Source organism: Muscardinus avellanarius (genome assembly GCF_963383645.1).
Source record: "Muscardinus avellanarius genome assembly, chromosome: 8".
Taxonomy (NCBI): Eukaryota; Metazoa; Chordata; class Mammalia; order Rodentia; family Gliridae; genus Muscardinus; species Muscardinus avellanarius.
Window position 1 is genome coordinate 43,916,039 of NC_137794.1, and position 12,674 is coordinate 43,928,712.

General features: G+C 47.9%; 1 protein-coding gene across 1 annotated transcript in view; it reads right to left on the minus strand.

Annotated features, from left to right (window-relative positions):
* RRAGD (Ras related GTP binding D) overlaps nucleotides 1-9,707 on the minus strand; it is a gene marked incomplete at both ends in the record, with an annotated part of 45,861 nt that extends 36,154 nt beyond the window's left edge. The window contains one exon of the mRNA XM_080700370.1: nucleotides 9,563-9,707. Coding sequence (XP_080556496.1) covers nucleotides 9,563-9,707 — 145 coding nt within the window. The remainder of the gene's footprint in view (nucleotides 1-9,562) is intronic.
* Between the last annotated feature and the right edge of the window lie 2,967 nt (nucleotides 9,708-12,674).

Consider the following 12,674-nt stretch of genomic DNA (forward strand, 5'->3'; position numbering starts at 1 on the left):
CTTTTTCAAACAATTTGTAGCTAAATACAATTAAAATTGTTGTAAAAACAAACTGAGGCCTCAGTGCTTTCTATAATAAACACTTAATAGACATATGTTGGTTGGACAATTAAAATGAGTAACTAAACAGAATTTGCAGCTAAATTAGCCAAAGGTTTAAAAAGAAACTTCATGCCTGACTTTGGCCCACACCAGCACATGGAACTGGATACCACGGGGGTTAGCTTCATGCCTGTGTAAAATTTCCCCACTGTGGCCAGGGGCACTGAATAGACCTTGCCACCTTCCACTTGCTGACAGTAGACAAATCGCCACAGTGGCCCCAGGGTGGAACTAGACCGCTGAAGACCCAGGAGGACACAATCACCCAGGGTACAGCAACAGGGGGAGGGGCTTCTCACTGGGCCGCCATCCCTTCCTAACACCTGCGGGCTAATTACTTAATCTGGAATTATCCAGTAACCAGCAGAACCTGTCAAAAACCAACAAGCCTTGTAAAAGAAGAAGGAAAAGAGAAAGATGATCACCTGGAGCACAGAGCTGCCTCGCAGATGTGCCTGGCTGCTTTGTGGGTGGGAAACTGCTCACAACAAAGGCGGAAACAGAAGTCAGGGGGAAAAGGGAATTGAAAAGCAACGTGCACCTCCCTATGAAGCTCTTTATATGTTGTGTTATGGGGACTGAGCCCAGGGGGCATTCTACCTCTAAGTGACAACCCCAGCTCGATTTTTATTTTTTATTTTGAAATAGGGCCTTGCTAAGTTGCTGAGAGCTTCACTGAAGTGCTGAGGCTGGTCTCCAACCTGGGATCTTCCTGCCTCTCCCTCCCAGGTACCGGGATTACAAGCATGCCATACTGTGCCTGGCTTCTTATGGAGCTCTTAACAGGAAACGCCCTGCCTTCCTGAGCTCAAGGGGTCTCTCTGGGAAAATGAGATATTGTATAAAATGTACTTCACAAATTTTGGCATATTATAACGGAAAGCTCTTATAATTAAGTTATTCAGACATGGTGGCACATACTTGGAATCCCAGTACTTGGGAGGCTAAAACAGGAGGATTACAGATTAGAAGCCAGCCTCAGCAACTTAGTGAGGCCTTTTGCAACTTAGACCCTGTTTCAAAACAAAGAGTAAAAAGCTGGGCTTGGTGGCGCATGCTTGTAATCCTCATGCTTGGGAGGCAGAGACAGGAGGATCGCGCAGGAAGCCAGCCTCACTGGCTTATGAGACGCTGTTTCCAAATAAAAAAAAATATAAAATAGGTCTGAGAGTGTAGCCCAGAGGTAAAAGGGTTTCCAGTAGCCCTGGTGCCACCAAAATAATAATAATAATAATAATAATAATAATAATAATTAATAATAGAATTAAAAAATAGGGCTGGTGAGTGTAGCTCAGAGGTAGAATGCTCCTGGGTTCAATCCTCAGCACCAAAAAAAAAAAAAAAAAAAGAAAGAAAGAAACAAAAAAAGAAAGAAAGAAAGAAAAGAAAAAACAGTTCTCTGAGAGAGCCAGAACAGACCCCCAAAAGAAAATAAAACAAAGATTTAATGAAAGAATTCGTATAAGGTGGTGGCAGTGGGTTAGCTGAACTGGTGCCGGGCCTGGGTCCAAGTCCCCTGGGCCGTTGAGTGCCCTGGCCAGCAGCCTTCACTTCCCCTCCACGGTCTCAATCTGTGTGTGCCTGTGTGCCCAGCGCTGGTTTCTCCCTCCCCCCAGCCTAGGCAACAAGAGGGTCTTTTGTGGAATGTCACTCCAGCAAGAGGCTCACTCAACTTTAAGAGGAAGTCAGAATGTCTTCGTGATTAGTATTCTGTGGAGTCAACAGAGGGCTGGGTCTGCACACTTCTGTTTTTAGGAAGAAGCTTCTAGTTTGTTGCTATTTGCAACACTATCTGTGGTTCCTTTACACTTCTGGATACGGGCTGATCAATAGAACTACTTACATATTCAGAACTTCAGTAAGAAAGTCCAACCCAAAAGGGAATGAATCATGTGATAACAACAGCATTACTAGGAAGAGAATATACAACCATGAAGACTTAATGTCCATTTGATGAACTACTTAGAAAAAGAATGAAATAAAAACAGAACTTAGCCGGGTGTGGTGGCGCATGCCTGTAATCCCTGCGCTTGAGAGGCTGAGACAGGAGGATCGCACAGGTTCGAAGCCAGCCTCAGCTACTTAGTGAGGCTCTCGGCAACTTAGTGAGACCCTGTTTCCAAATAAAATATTAAAAAAAAAATAGGTCTGGGAGTATAGCCCGGAGGTAGAAAGCCTCTGGGTTCTACCCCCAGTACCACCAAAAAACAAAAAAACAAAACAAAAAAAAAAAAAACTAAAAACAGAACTTAGCTTTTCTATTTTTAATTTTCTTTTGTAGTTTTGGGAGATTGAATCCAGGAACATTCTACCTCCAAACTATATTTCCACCCCTATTTTTATTCCTTATTTTGAAGCACAGTCTCACTAAGTTGCAGAGGGCTCACTAAGTAGCTGAGGCTGGCTAAAAACCTGTGATCCTCCTGTCTCAGCCTCCCAAGTACTCAGATTATAAGTGTGCACCACCATGCCTGGCTATCACTTATTTTTTCAAAGGCATGAATGTGATTTTTTTCCCCAGAACTGGGAATTGAACTCAGAGGTATTATACCTCTGAGCTATACCCCCAGCCCTATTATAATTTTTATTTTGAAGCAAGGTTCTCCCTGGTCTTGAATCTTCAATCCTCCCGTCTCAGCCTCCCAATTGCCTTAAATATAGGCATGCACCACCATGCCTGGCTTGATTTTTTATTTATATGTGAAGACCAAATCTTTCTAAATGAAATTCTTTCAAATCAACACTGGTAGGCAACTAAAAACATGATACCAGCCGGGCGTGGTGGCACACACTTGTAATCCCAGCATTTTGGGAGACTGAGACAAAAGGATCACGGTTCGCGGACAGCCTTGGCTATTTAGCGAGGCCCTTCCCAACTCAGTGAGACCGTTTCAAAAATAAAAAAGACTAAAAAATAGGGGGTACAGCTCAGAGGTAGAATGCCCCTGGGTTCCATCCCTAGTACCGCACAACAAAACAAAACAAAACAAAAAACCGTGATGCCATATACAAATATTTCCCTGACACATGCATTCAATGACATTTCTAATGTGTTATGATTTACTGTTATGATTAGATATAACATGGCCCCTGAAGGGCCCGTGAATTAATGTTCAGAGTTGATATAATTAAATCAATGGGGTTAATCCATTGTAATGGATCTACTAGGTGGAAGCTAGGCCTGGGGTATGGCTGGGGAAGGTGTGTCCCTGGGGTGTGTGGCCTTCAGGGCTTTGGTCTTTGATTCCCCTAGCTTGCACTCTCTTGCTTCAGGCCTCCGTGATGTGAGAGCAGAACTCTCCCTTTCTCCCTCTCTGCTTCCCACTACTACACCCTGAGCTCCATAGACCCCAGACTCATATGAACTAAACCCAGAAATCTAAAAAAAAAAAACTGTGAGCAAATAAATCTTCCTTTGTCTCAGCTGTGTGGTCAGTTGTTTGGGGTTCTAGCAGCGAGAATGTAGACCAAGACATTACCAATGCTCCTACAAAAAGGGAAAAGTGTTCTTAGAAATCTGTTAGCAACTGCTCTGAGGACTCCAGGCTGCTTATATGTAGTCCCCTTTCACAGCCCGAGAATGGAAGGGCAGCTGTTCTCAGAGGTCTGCAAAAGGAGAAAAGCAGCCAGCAACCTGGACACTTTAAGCTGGGCGTAGAAAGCCCATGTGAGCACACAGCAACTAGGCAGAGCCACTGTCACCACAGAGCTCGAGGCTTTGGCAGGAGGGAGGATAAAGATGTAAAAGATATAAAAAGAACAAAGAGGCAGAGAAGACAGAGAAAAATGAGCAGGAAAGCAGTGGCTATTGTAGGAGGGAAACTGTCGTATTGCTATGGGCTCGGGAAGGAAGGAATGAAGTGGAGGTAAACTCTGGAGCAGGTGCGATTATCTTTGAAAGACAAGAGGATCTTTCACACTCTGGGCCATCTCTTATCCAGAACCTGCTGTTCTTGACTCACATTTCCATTAGAATACCCTATGTCAGGTCTAATGTTAAAATGAGAGAGATTTCTACTAAAAGGAGAAAACCAAATTTTTATGATACTCTGAATCGCTGACACGCATTTACTAAACATTTGATGTAAGAATATGCTCTCTATATACAAGGAGCATATCTGATGTGTGTGTGTGTGTGTGTTTGTGTGTTTTAGTACTGGGGGGGTTGAACTCGAGGATGTTCTACCTCTAAGCCACACCCCTCAACCCTATCATGTATTTTATTTTGAAACAGTGTCTAAGTTGCAGAGAGCCTCACCACATTGTTGAGGCAGGCCTTGGACCCATTATCCTCCCCACTCAGACTCCCAAGTACTGGTATTACAGGTGTGCCATCACACTGGTGGCTACATTGAGGTATTAGAGCAAGACTTAACTAAGATGTGACTTTGGTCACATTTTTTTTTTTAATTTGCAGTACTGGGGATGGAACCCAGAGGCATTCTACTTCGAGCTACACCCCTAACCCGATTTTTTATTCTTTATTTGGAAACAGGGTCTCACTGAGTTGTGGAGGGCCTCACTAAGTAGCTGAGGCTGGCCCCGATCCCGGATCCTGCTGTCTCAGCCTCTCAAATGCTGGGATTACAACCATGTGCCACCACACCCAGCTCACTTTTTTGGGAGGGGGGTGGTACTGGGGTTCCTGGAAACCCTTCTACCTCCAGGCTACCCTCCCAGACCTATTTTATACTTTTTTATTTTTGGAAACAGGGTCTCTTAAGCCAGAGCACATGCAGCTGGCTTCGAACCTGCGCAATCCTCCTGTCTCTGCCTCCCAAGCAAGGGGATTACAAGCTGCACCACCACGCCCGGCATGAATTTGCATGTCATCTTTGTTCAGGGACTGTGACAATCTTCTCTGCATCATTCCAATTTTAGTATATGTGCTACTGAAGTAAGCACTGATCACATGATCACATCATTTTATGGCCAGAGATTAGCTATAGCCAGGACTATAGTCAACCCAACCCTTTTAGGATAAGACAATTTCAAGGAAAGGGGCTTATATTTCCACACTTGAACCTCTTCTATGTGTCTTTTTTTTTTTTTTTTTCTTGTCAGTACTAGAGATTGAATCCAGGGCCTAGGGAATGATAGGCAAGAGCTCTACCAAAGGTATGTCTCCAGCCCTTGACCTTCTTCTAAACCTCATTCCCTTGTAGCTCATGATATGGCCTCAGAAAAGTCCCTTGCCAGCCGGGCATGGTGGTGCACGCTTATAATCCCAGCATTCAGGAGGCCAAGACAGGAGGGTCTGGGTTCGTGGACAGCCTCAGCTACTCAGTGAGGCCCATCGCAACTCAGTGAGACCCTGTTTCAAAAACTAAAGAATAAAAAATAGGGCTGGGGGTGTAGTTTGGCAGTAGAATACCCCAGGTTCTATCCCCAGTACTGAAAAAAAAATTATTTCAAAAATAGGACTGAAGATAAAGCTCAGTGGAAATTTTTAGTTATTTTGAGATTGGGTCGGAGGTATAGCTCAGTGCTAGAGCACTTGCCTAGCATGTGTGAGGTCTTAGTTCAGTTCCCAGAACCACAAACAATAATTTATTATTTAAAAAAGAAATCTAACACTACTGATTGGTAGATGGGAAATGATGGATTCACATATGTATAGCCTTCGTAGAATGATCACCTACTGATCCTGGTCTTTTGTGCCTCCAAGGAACAATTTAACCTGTCACTTTCTCAGATTCGAAGAAGTCACACAGGCTGCTAGGAAAAGCAGACTGGACTAGCCGGGCGTGGTAGAACACATCATTATCCCAGTACCTGGGAGGCAGAGACAGAAGGATCACAGGTTCCAGGACAACTTCAGCAAGTAGTGAGATGCTCATCAACCTAGCAAGACTCTGCTTCAAAATAAAAGTAAAAACTAGACTGCGAGTGTAGCTCAAAGGTAGAATGCCCTTGGGCTCAATCTCCAGTACCACACACAAACAAAAACATAGACTAGATTTAGCCGAACCAATGCAAGCGTCTGTCTTAGCCAAGTTTCCCTTTAAAATCTGGGAAGGACTTTGGGGGGGAACATAATTTCATTGTCTGATTAGATGATTGGAGGGATACTGGGAATTGAACCCAGAGCTTTGCACATGCTTGAATAAGACCTTTTAACTGCTTTCCTTGTTCCTAAATGTCTAAAAATATTGATTCTGATATAATTAGGTTGGGTTTTTGGGGGAGGATGGTGCTGGAGACTGAACCCAGAGCCTCCAGCTCATTGCTCTACCACTGAGCTACGCCCCACATGCTGTGCAATTGTTTTTAATGGCTTAATCACTGCCAGGGTATTGGGGTTGAAGAGAGTCCCCTTATCTGTAATTAACTACAATAAAAGAAGGGCTAAGAAGTGCTCAGATCTGTCCTTAACAGAACTCAAGTGCCAGAGAACACTCCTGCTATTCATGAATAAAATATGGAGTCAAAGCCAGAAAAGTGCAACTTAAGTCTCACCTCAGCTGCACAACATTTTCAGTGCGCAGTGTGGTAAAACTTACAAGGCACTCGTTTAAAATGAGATGAGAGATTCCTTTAAAGGTCTTACAGACAAGGGAAATGCAAACTGTATTACCCTCCTGAGTCCACATTCTTTTGCAAGGCTCTTGACAAACTGCCTTCAACTAACTGGTCATGCTAGTGCTCCTGCACCCCCCTCCCAGGAGCCCACTTGCCAGGGTAGATTTCTAAACCTCATGGGGAATGTCTCAGGTCTCTGCTAGATACAGGCACTAAACTAATCTGTTATGAAAGGGAAGGGAGAGATAGGTTCACTAGAGAAATGCTTTGCTCATGGTTCAAAGTGTACTATAAACCAGGCAGGCATGGGAACGCACGCCTGTAATCCTAGTACTTGGGAGGCTAAGACTGGAGAAATGCATGTTTGAGATCAGTCTCAGCAATGTAGGCTCAGCAAACCAATGAAGCTGTCTCAAAACAAAACAAACTTTTTTTTTCTTTTATGGTACTGGGGATGAAACCCAGGGACATTCTACCTCTGAGCTATACACCCAGCCCTATTTTTTATTCTTTATTTTGAAACAGGATCTCACTACGTTGCAAACGGCCTAAGTAACTAACTGAGGCTGTCCATGAACCTTGATCCTCCTGTCTCAGGCTCCCAAATGCTGGGATTATAAGTGTGTGCCACCACACCCAGGTCTCACATTGATTTTTTATTTTGAAACAGGTTCTCACTAAGTTGCCGAGGCTGGCCGTAAACCTGCAATCCTCCTGTCTCAGCCTCCCATGTACTGATATTACAAGCATGTGCCACCCTACTCAGATAACAAAAGAAAATTCTTTTTTAAGGACTGGCTGGGAGTATAGCTCAGAGGTAGAATGCCCCTTGGTTTAAATCCCCAGCACTACAAGGGGGGGGGGTGAGGGAGGGAGTGTACCATATCCATCTTTTCTCAGCTCCATTTAAGAATGAATAAATGTAGCTTTCATAGAAAATAAAACAGAATTCTAATGCAACAGGTCAAACAGCCCTGTACAGAACACAGGAAAAGTCACAGCTCCTTTGTCTCCACGGCTCCCGACCCCAACCTCATCCAGGCCGGTATCAGTTGGAATGCCAGTCTTCAGAGACAGCCTTGCTAGAACCCTGGCTGAGGGGCCAATCTGCTACGGTAGAAAACAGGGAAACAAATGTCCTGATGGAGATTCCCCACCACGGCCTCTAAATCAAAGCCAGGGAAACCTGAAAAGAACAGAGGCCAAAAGATAACGGAGGCAGTCCTGTGAGGCGGACCACCTCCCCAGAGCAGGCCCCAGAGAGCCAGGTCAGCTTCAGCTGTGTATGCCAAGGCTAATTAGTGTGCTAACATACTCAGTCCTTCTACAGTAAGAATCCAGACAGTCCCCAAGATCTCACAAGGGAGGGTTTTATTACTGAGGTCATCTAAACATCAGCTACAGGGAGGTTAGCAGCTCCCTGGGCTCCCGCTGGAAATCTTTGTTAGGGAATCCCACCCCTCAGACAAGGCTTTAACTTCACTTGATTTTCAAGTCCCCAGATCAAACTTTTAAAGTTCCCCCTGAAAGAACTACAGAATAAACAAACAGGTCTGGTACTTTTCCAGAAATCTCTCTGGCCCCCAGGACAGTATCAAATTACTGGTTTGTTTTTTTTTTCCGCTCCCAGATTAGGTCCCGCTTTTCTTTTTTAAACTTAGCACACCTGCACCCAATTGTGGATCTACCATTTTAAATACCTTGCAAACACAACCCCATTCAGCCTCTCCCCGGAGACTCCAGGAATCTGGGAGGAGCTAACAAATGCAATTTGAATAATAATGAGGCGACTGAACAATTTAATTATGAAAGGTAGCCCTAGAGACTCCAATAAAAGGATGGAAAGCCTTTACCTACACAAATGTGATCCACTCCGGGGCCAATTAGCAGTGCAAAAGAGAAAAGCCCACGGGTGCACACACCAGTTTAAGCAAACGGGGAATGAGCACAAATCCTCCCCGGAGAGAAGAGCTAGGAAAGGGGTGACTGGGAAAGCTGCTTTCCCGTCGGCCAGGCCCCAGGCTTAAGTTAACTTTCTTCCCTTTCTGAGTCATTGAAAGAAAGCAGTGCCTACCAGATGTAGAATCGTCAAAACTGTCCTCGGAGAAGGGCTTTGCACGCACAATTTTAAATAAGTGGACTATCCATGAAAGTTCTTAAACATCAAGTCACAAAGCTGCTTTTACCCCTCGAACAATCTCCCCGGCGTGTCCCACTAAAGAAGTCGGTTCCTTCTCTGGGATGAACTTAGACTCATCAGAATGTCACGTTAAACAGCCTCGATCTCCTGACCTTAACAAATGACCTTACAACCCAGGACCTTCTGCTTGCTTTTGAGGAAACTGAAGAATACTATTCCTTCTGGAATCCTAAAAAGCGCTCGATTTCCTTGGAGCTCGAGAATAAAAGGCAGGAGGCCCCCCACAGGCTGAAGGGCTGCTAAGAACTCGCTTCTTGAAGTGGAAAGAGTTAGCTTCGGCGGCAAAGAATCCCCGAGCCCGCGCGGCCCGGGCAGGCCCTGCGGGCGGGGGGCGCCCTGAGCGCAGGTGAGGCGCCCCCCCTCGGGGCCGCCGGGACCACCACCCGGGCCGCGGGGCCCCCACGCAGAGCCGGCGGCCCGACCCCCCCGCGGCCGCGCGGGGCCAGACTGCCGCCCGCAGCTGCCGCCGCCGGCCTTTTTTTAGCCTCGACATCTGACCCCGCTGCAGGAGCCGCGATCCGGGGAGGGGTCGGGGCGCGGCGGCCGCAGCCTCGCCTCCCGGGGGCGGCGGAGTGGGGGTCCGGGGCGGCGGAGTGGGGGTCCGGGGCGGCGGAGTGGGGGTCCGGGGCGGCGGAGTGGGGGGCCGGGGCGCCCCGCCTGGCCCCCACCCCCGGCACCTGGGCCCGCAGCGCCGCGCCCCCGCCCCCAGCCCTCCCCCGCGGCGCGGGCCGGGCTCACCTCCCTCCTCCGCCCCGCTGTCGGGCTCGGCGTCCGAGGAGTCGGGCCCCGCGCCGTAGTCCGCCAGCCCCACCAGCTCATCCTCCTCCTCGTCGTCGCCGTCGTCCCCGTCCTGCGGCGGCGGCTTCCCCAGCACCTGGCTCATCGCGCCCGCGGCCGCCGTCCCGGGCGGGGGTCCCGGGCGCGGCCAGCCGCCCGGCCCGCCTTCCCGGGGGGGTCTGCGGGGGGCTCGCGGCGCCCTCGCCCGCCGGCGGAGCAGCGAGCGGAGCGCGGCGGAGGCTCCCCGAGGAGCGAGAGGGAGAGGCTGCGTGACCCGAGTCACCTGACACGCTGTCACACTCGCACACACTCACACCCGCACGGGCGCGCTCCCGGCGCGGGCCCCGGGCGAGGCCGCACGTGTGCACGCCCGCCCCCCGCCCGCCCCCCCGGACTCGCACCGGGGCCCTGAGCTCCGGGCCTGGGACGCCAGGCGCCCCCTCCCCGCGCAGCTCCCGCACGTGGTCTCTGCACCGGCCGCCGAGCCCGGGTGGGGGAGGCTGCGCACCCCGAGGACCACCCGCCCGCGGCTGCAGCCTACCTCGGGGGCCCACCCCAGCTTGCAGTTCTGGTCCCAAATGCCCATCCCCCTGCCGGCACGGCAGCCCCCCACCTTCCCCAGAGCCGCAGGCCCAGGACACCGGGTGGATGCTGGAGCACCCCAGGAAAAGAACTCGGAGACGTGCAGAGCGGCGGTGCAGTCGCCATAGCAATTGCTTTTAATGTGCCTTTATGTTTCAAAGTGCTTCCAAGCAAGAATACTAAAAAATCTGGTCTAGGCAGATGTGAATGTTTCCGGGGGGTGGGGGGGGCTACCTACACTAAATAGTAATTCTTCTAAGGCCTTTTGAAAAAGATTTCAGGTGTGCTACGCGCTCAGGAGCTATTCAAGGCCACCTCGTTGTTGCATAGACTGTAATCCCACATAAAATATTTCGAGGCATTTGTGGGAAGTGGGGTTCTTAAATAGGAATATCATTAATGTGGGGGGACAACGTGTGTTCCTCCTTCAGGAGCTTTTCACCACAGGACACGCTGAACCCGCCCTTTCTGAGTACTGCAAAAGATCACGTGGAAGAACTTCCTTCTGTTAAGCACAATAAGAAAAAAAAAAACCAGCTGGCGGCAAGGTGATCCAGATCCTACAGGTGCCAGCGGCTCAGCAGGTGGTGTGGCAGAGAAGAGGGAGGAAGCGCAGGGAACAAGGGTGCATCTGCCCCAGTAGGCAACATCCATTGAGCACTCTGTGCCAGAGGCAGGGTGAGGCAGGGGGTGGATGGGAGGACGCTCGGGCAGAAGTAGAAGGGCTCTACCAAACCATGACTCTGTCCTGAAGTTTTGGGTAATTCTGATTGCTGAAGGTGGACGTAGGTGTCTTCTAGTTCCTAGGTGTTAGCTTCTGAAAGAAAGCTCCTAGATTGCCAGGCACAGTGTACACGCCTATAATCCCAGTACTTGGGAGGCTGGGACAGGAGGATGGCAAGTTCAAGGACAGCCTCAGCAATTTAGGAAGACCCTGTTTCAAAAGAAAAGATACAAAGGGCTCAGGGTCATAGTTCAGAGGTAGAATGCTCCTAGATTCCAGCCACAGGACCAAAATAAAAAAATTAAAAAAGACAGTTCCTAGATTTTTCAGGTGGAGGCAGTTTAAGTTAGTATGGCTACATTGGTCAAGCACCTTTCCAGGAGGAAACTGGGAGGGAGGGAAGGAAGGAAGGAAGGAAGGAAAAATATTAACCCCTAAGAATTATTAGGGTAATTAAATGAGAAAATTCTTAGGATCTTACAAAGCTCGTTTCCTTTGGGTAATTTTCCTAGCCCGTTTTTATCCTTTCTATAAAAGGAAGCCCCCAGAAGGAAGGCTTTTCCAGAGTCAGTAAGAAGACTTGCAACTTATCCCAGAACTAGACACCAGCCTGGAGAAGCCTTTGAGCAGGCCTGATTCAAGCAACAGAGAACTGCTTCTTATAAGCCTGTCCAGCATCGGATTCAGACCACGAGCACATCCCTGAGATGGTTGCTGAGTGTGTATGTTCCGTGGACCAGGGATTCAGGCGAGGACAATTCGTGACCCGGTAGCCCACTGTGCCTAAGATGCAGAAAGGTTGGAGATGTCTTATGGTCCTCTAACTTCCCCAAGAAGATAGGTCTTAGAGGAAAACATCTGTAATTAATCAGAGTGCACCCTAAGATATTTCAGAATTTGATTACTGTTGGGAATAAAAAGGAATGAGTCCCACAAGAAATAAAATGAAAGTAAAATCTTCAATTATTGTCTGCCCCAGGCTAGATAAAAGAGTTATATACTGGTTCAGGATAGTCTCATTCACGGAGCCAGATGTGGTGGTACACTCCTGTAATCTCCGTACTTGGGAGACTGAGACAGAAGGATCACAGATTTGAGGCTAGCTTCAGAAACTAAGCAAGACCTCAGCAACTTCGTAAGACCCTGTTTCAAAATAAAAATAAAATGGAACTGGGGGTATAGCTCAAAGGTAGAACCTCCCTGGGTTCAAGCCCCAGTACTACAAAAAGAAAAACAAAAACACTTAAAGATACTATAATTCGCAGGCCTTTCAGAAATGTGTAGTATTAGCCAGGCATGGTAATTCCAGTACTTGGAAGGCTGAGACAGGAGTATTGCAGGTTCTTGGCCAGCCTCAGCTACTTAGTGAGGCCCTCTGCAACTTAGTGAGACCCTGTTTCAAAATAAAGAATGAAATATAGGACTCAGGATATATCTCTGAGGTAGATTGCCCCTGAGTTCAATCCCCATTACCACAAAAAAGGAACGAAGGAAGGGGGGAAAAAAGGAAGGAAGGTAGATATAGTATTAATGAATTTTGGATGAGCAGGACAGGAAACACTTTTATTGCTTTTTATCTTTGGGTGTTATCATTTCAATGCTGTTAGCTTTCAAACAAAAGATTCATGCATGGGGATTCTTTCAGAATTTAAGTACAAGTTGAACCACTACAATAGGCCTGGAAGCCTTTAAGAAACCCCGTGTGGAATCCGCTCTGTGACTTGGCGGCTGCCTGGGCTGGTCTTTGGCCTGTTTGTGGATGTCTCT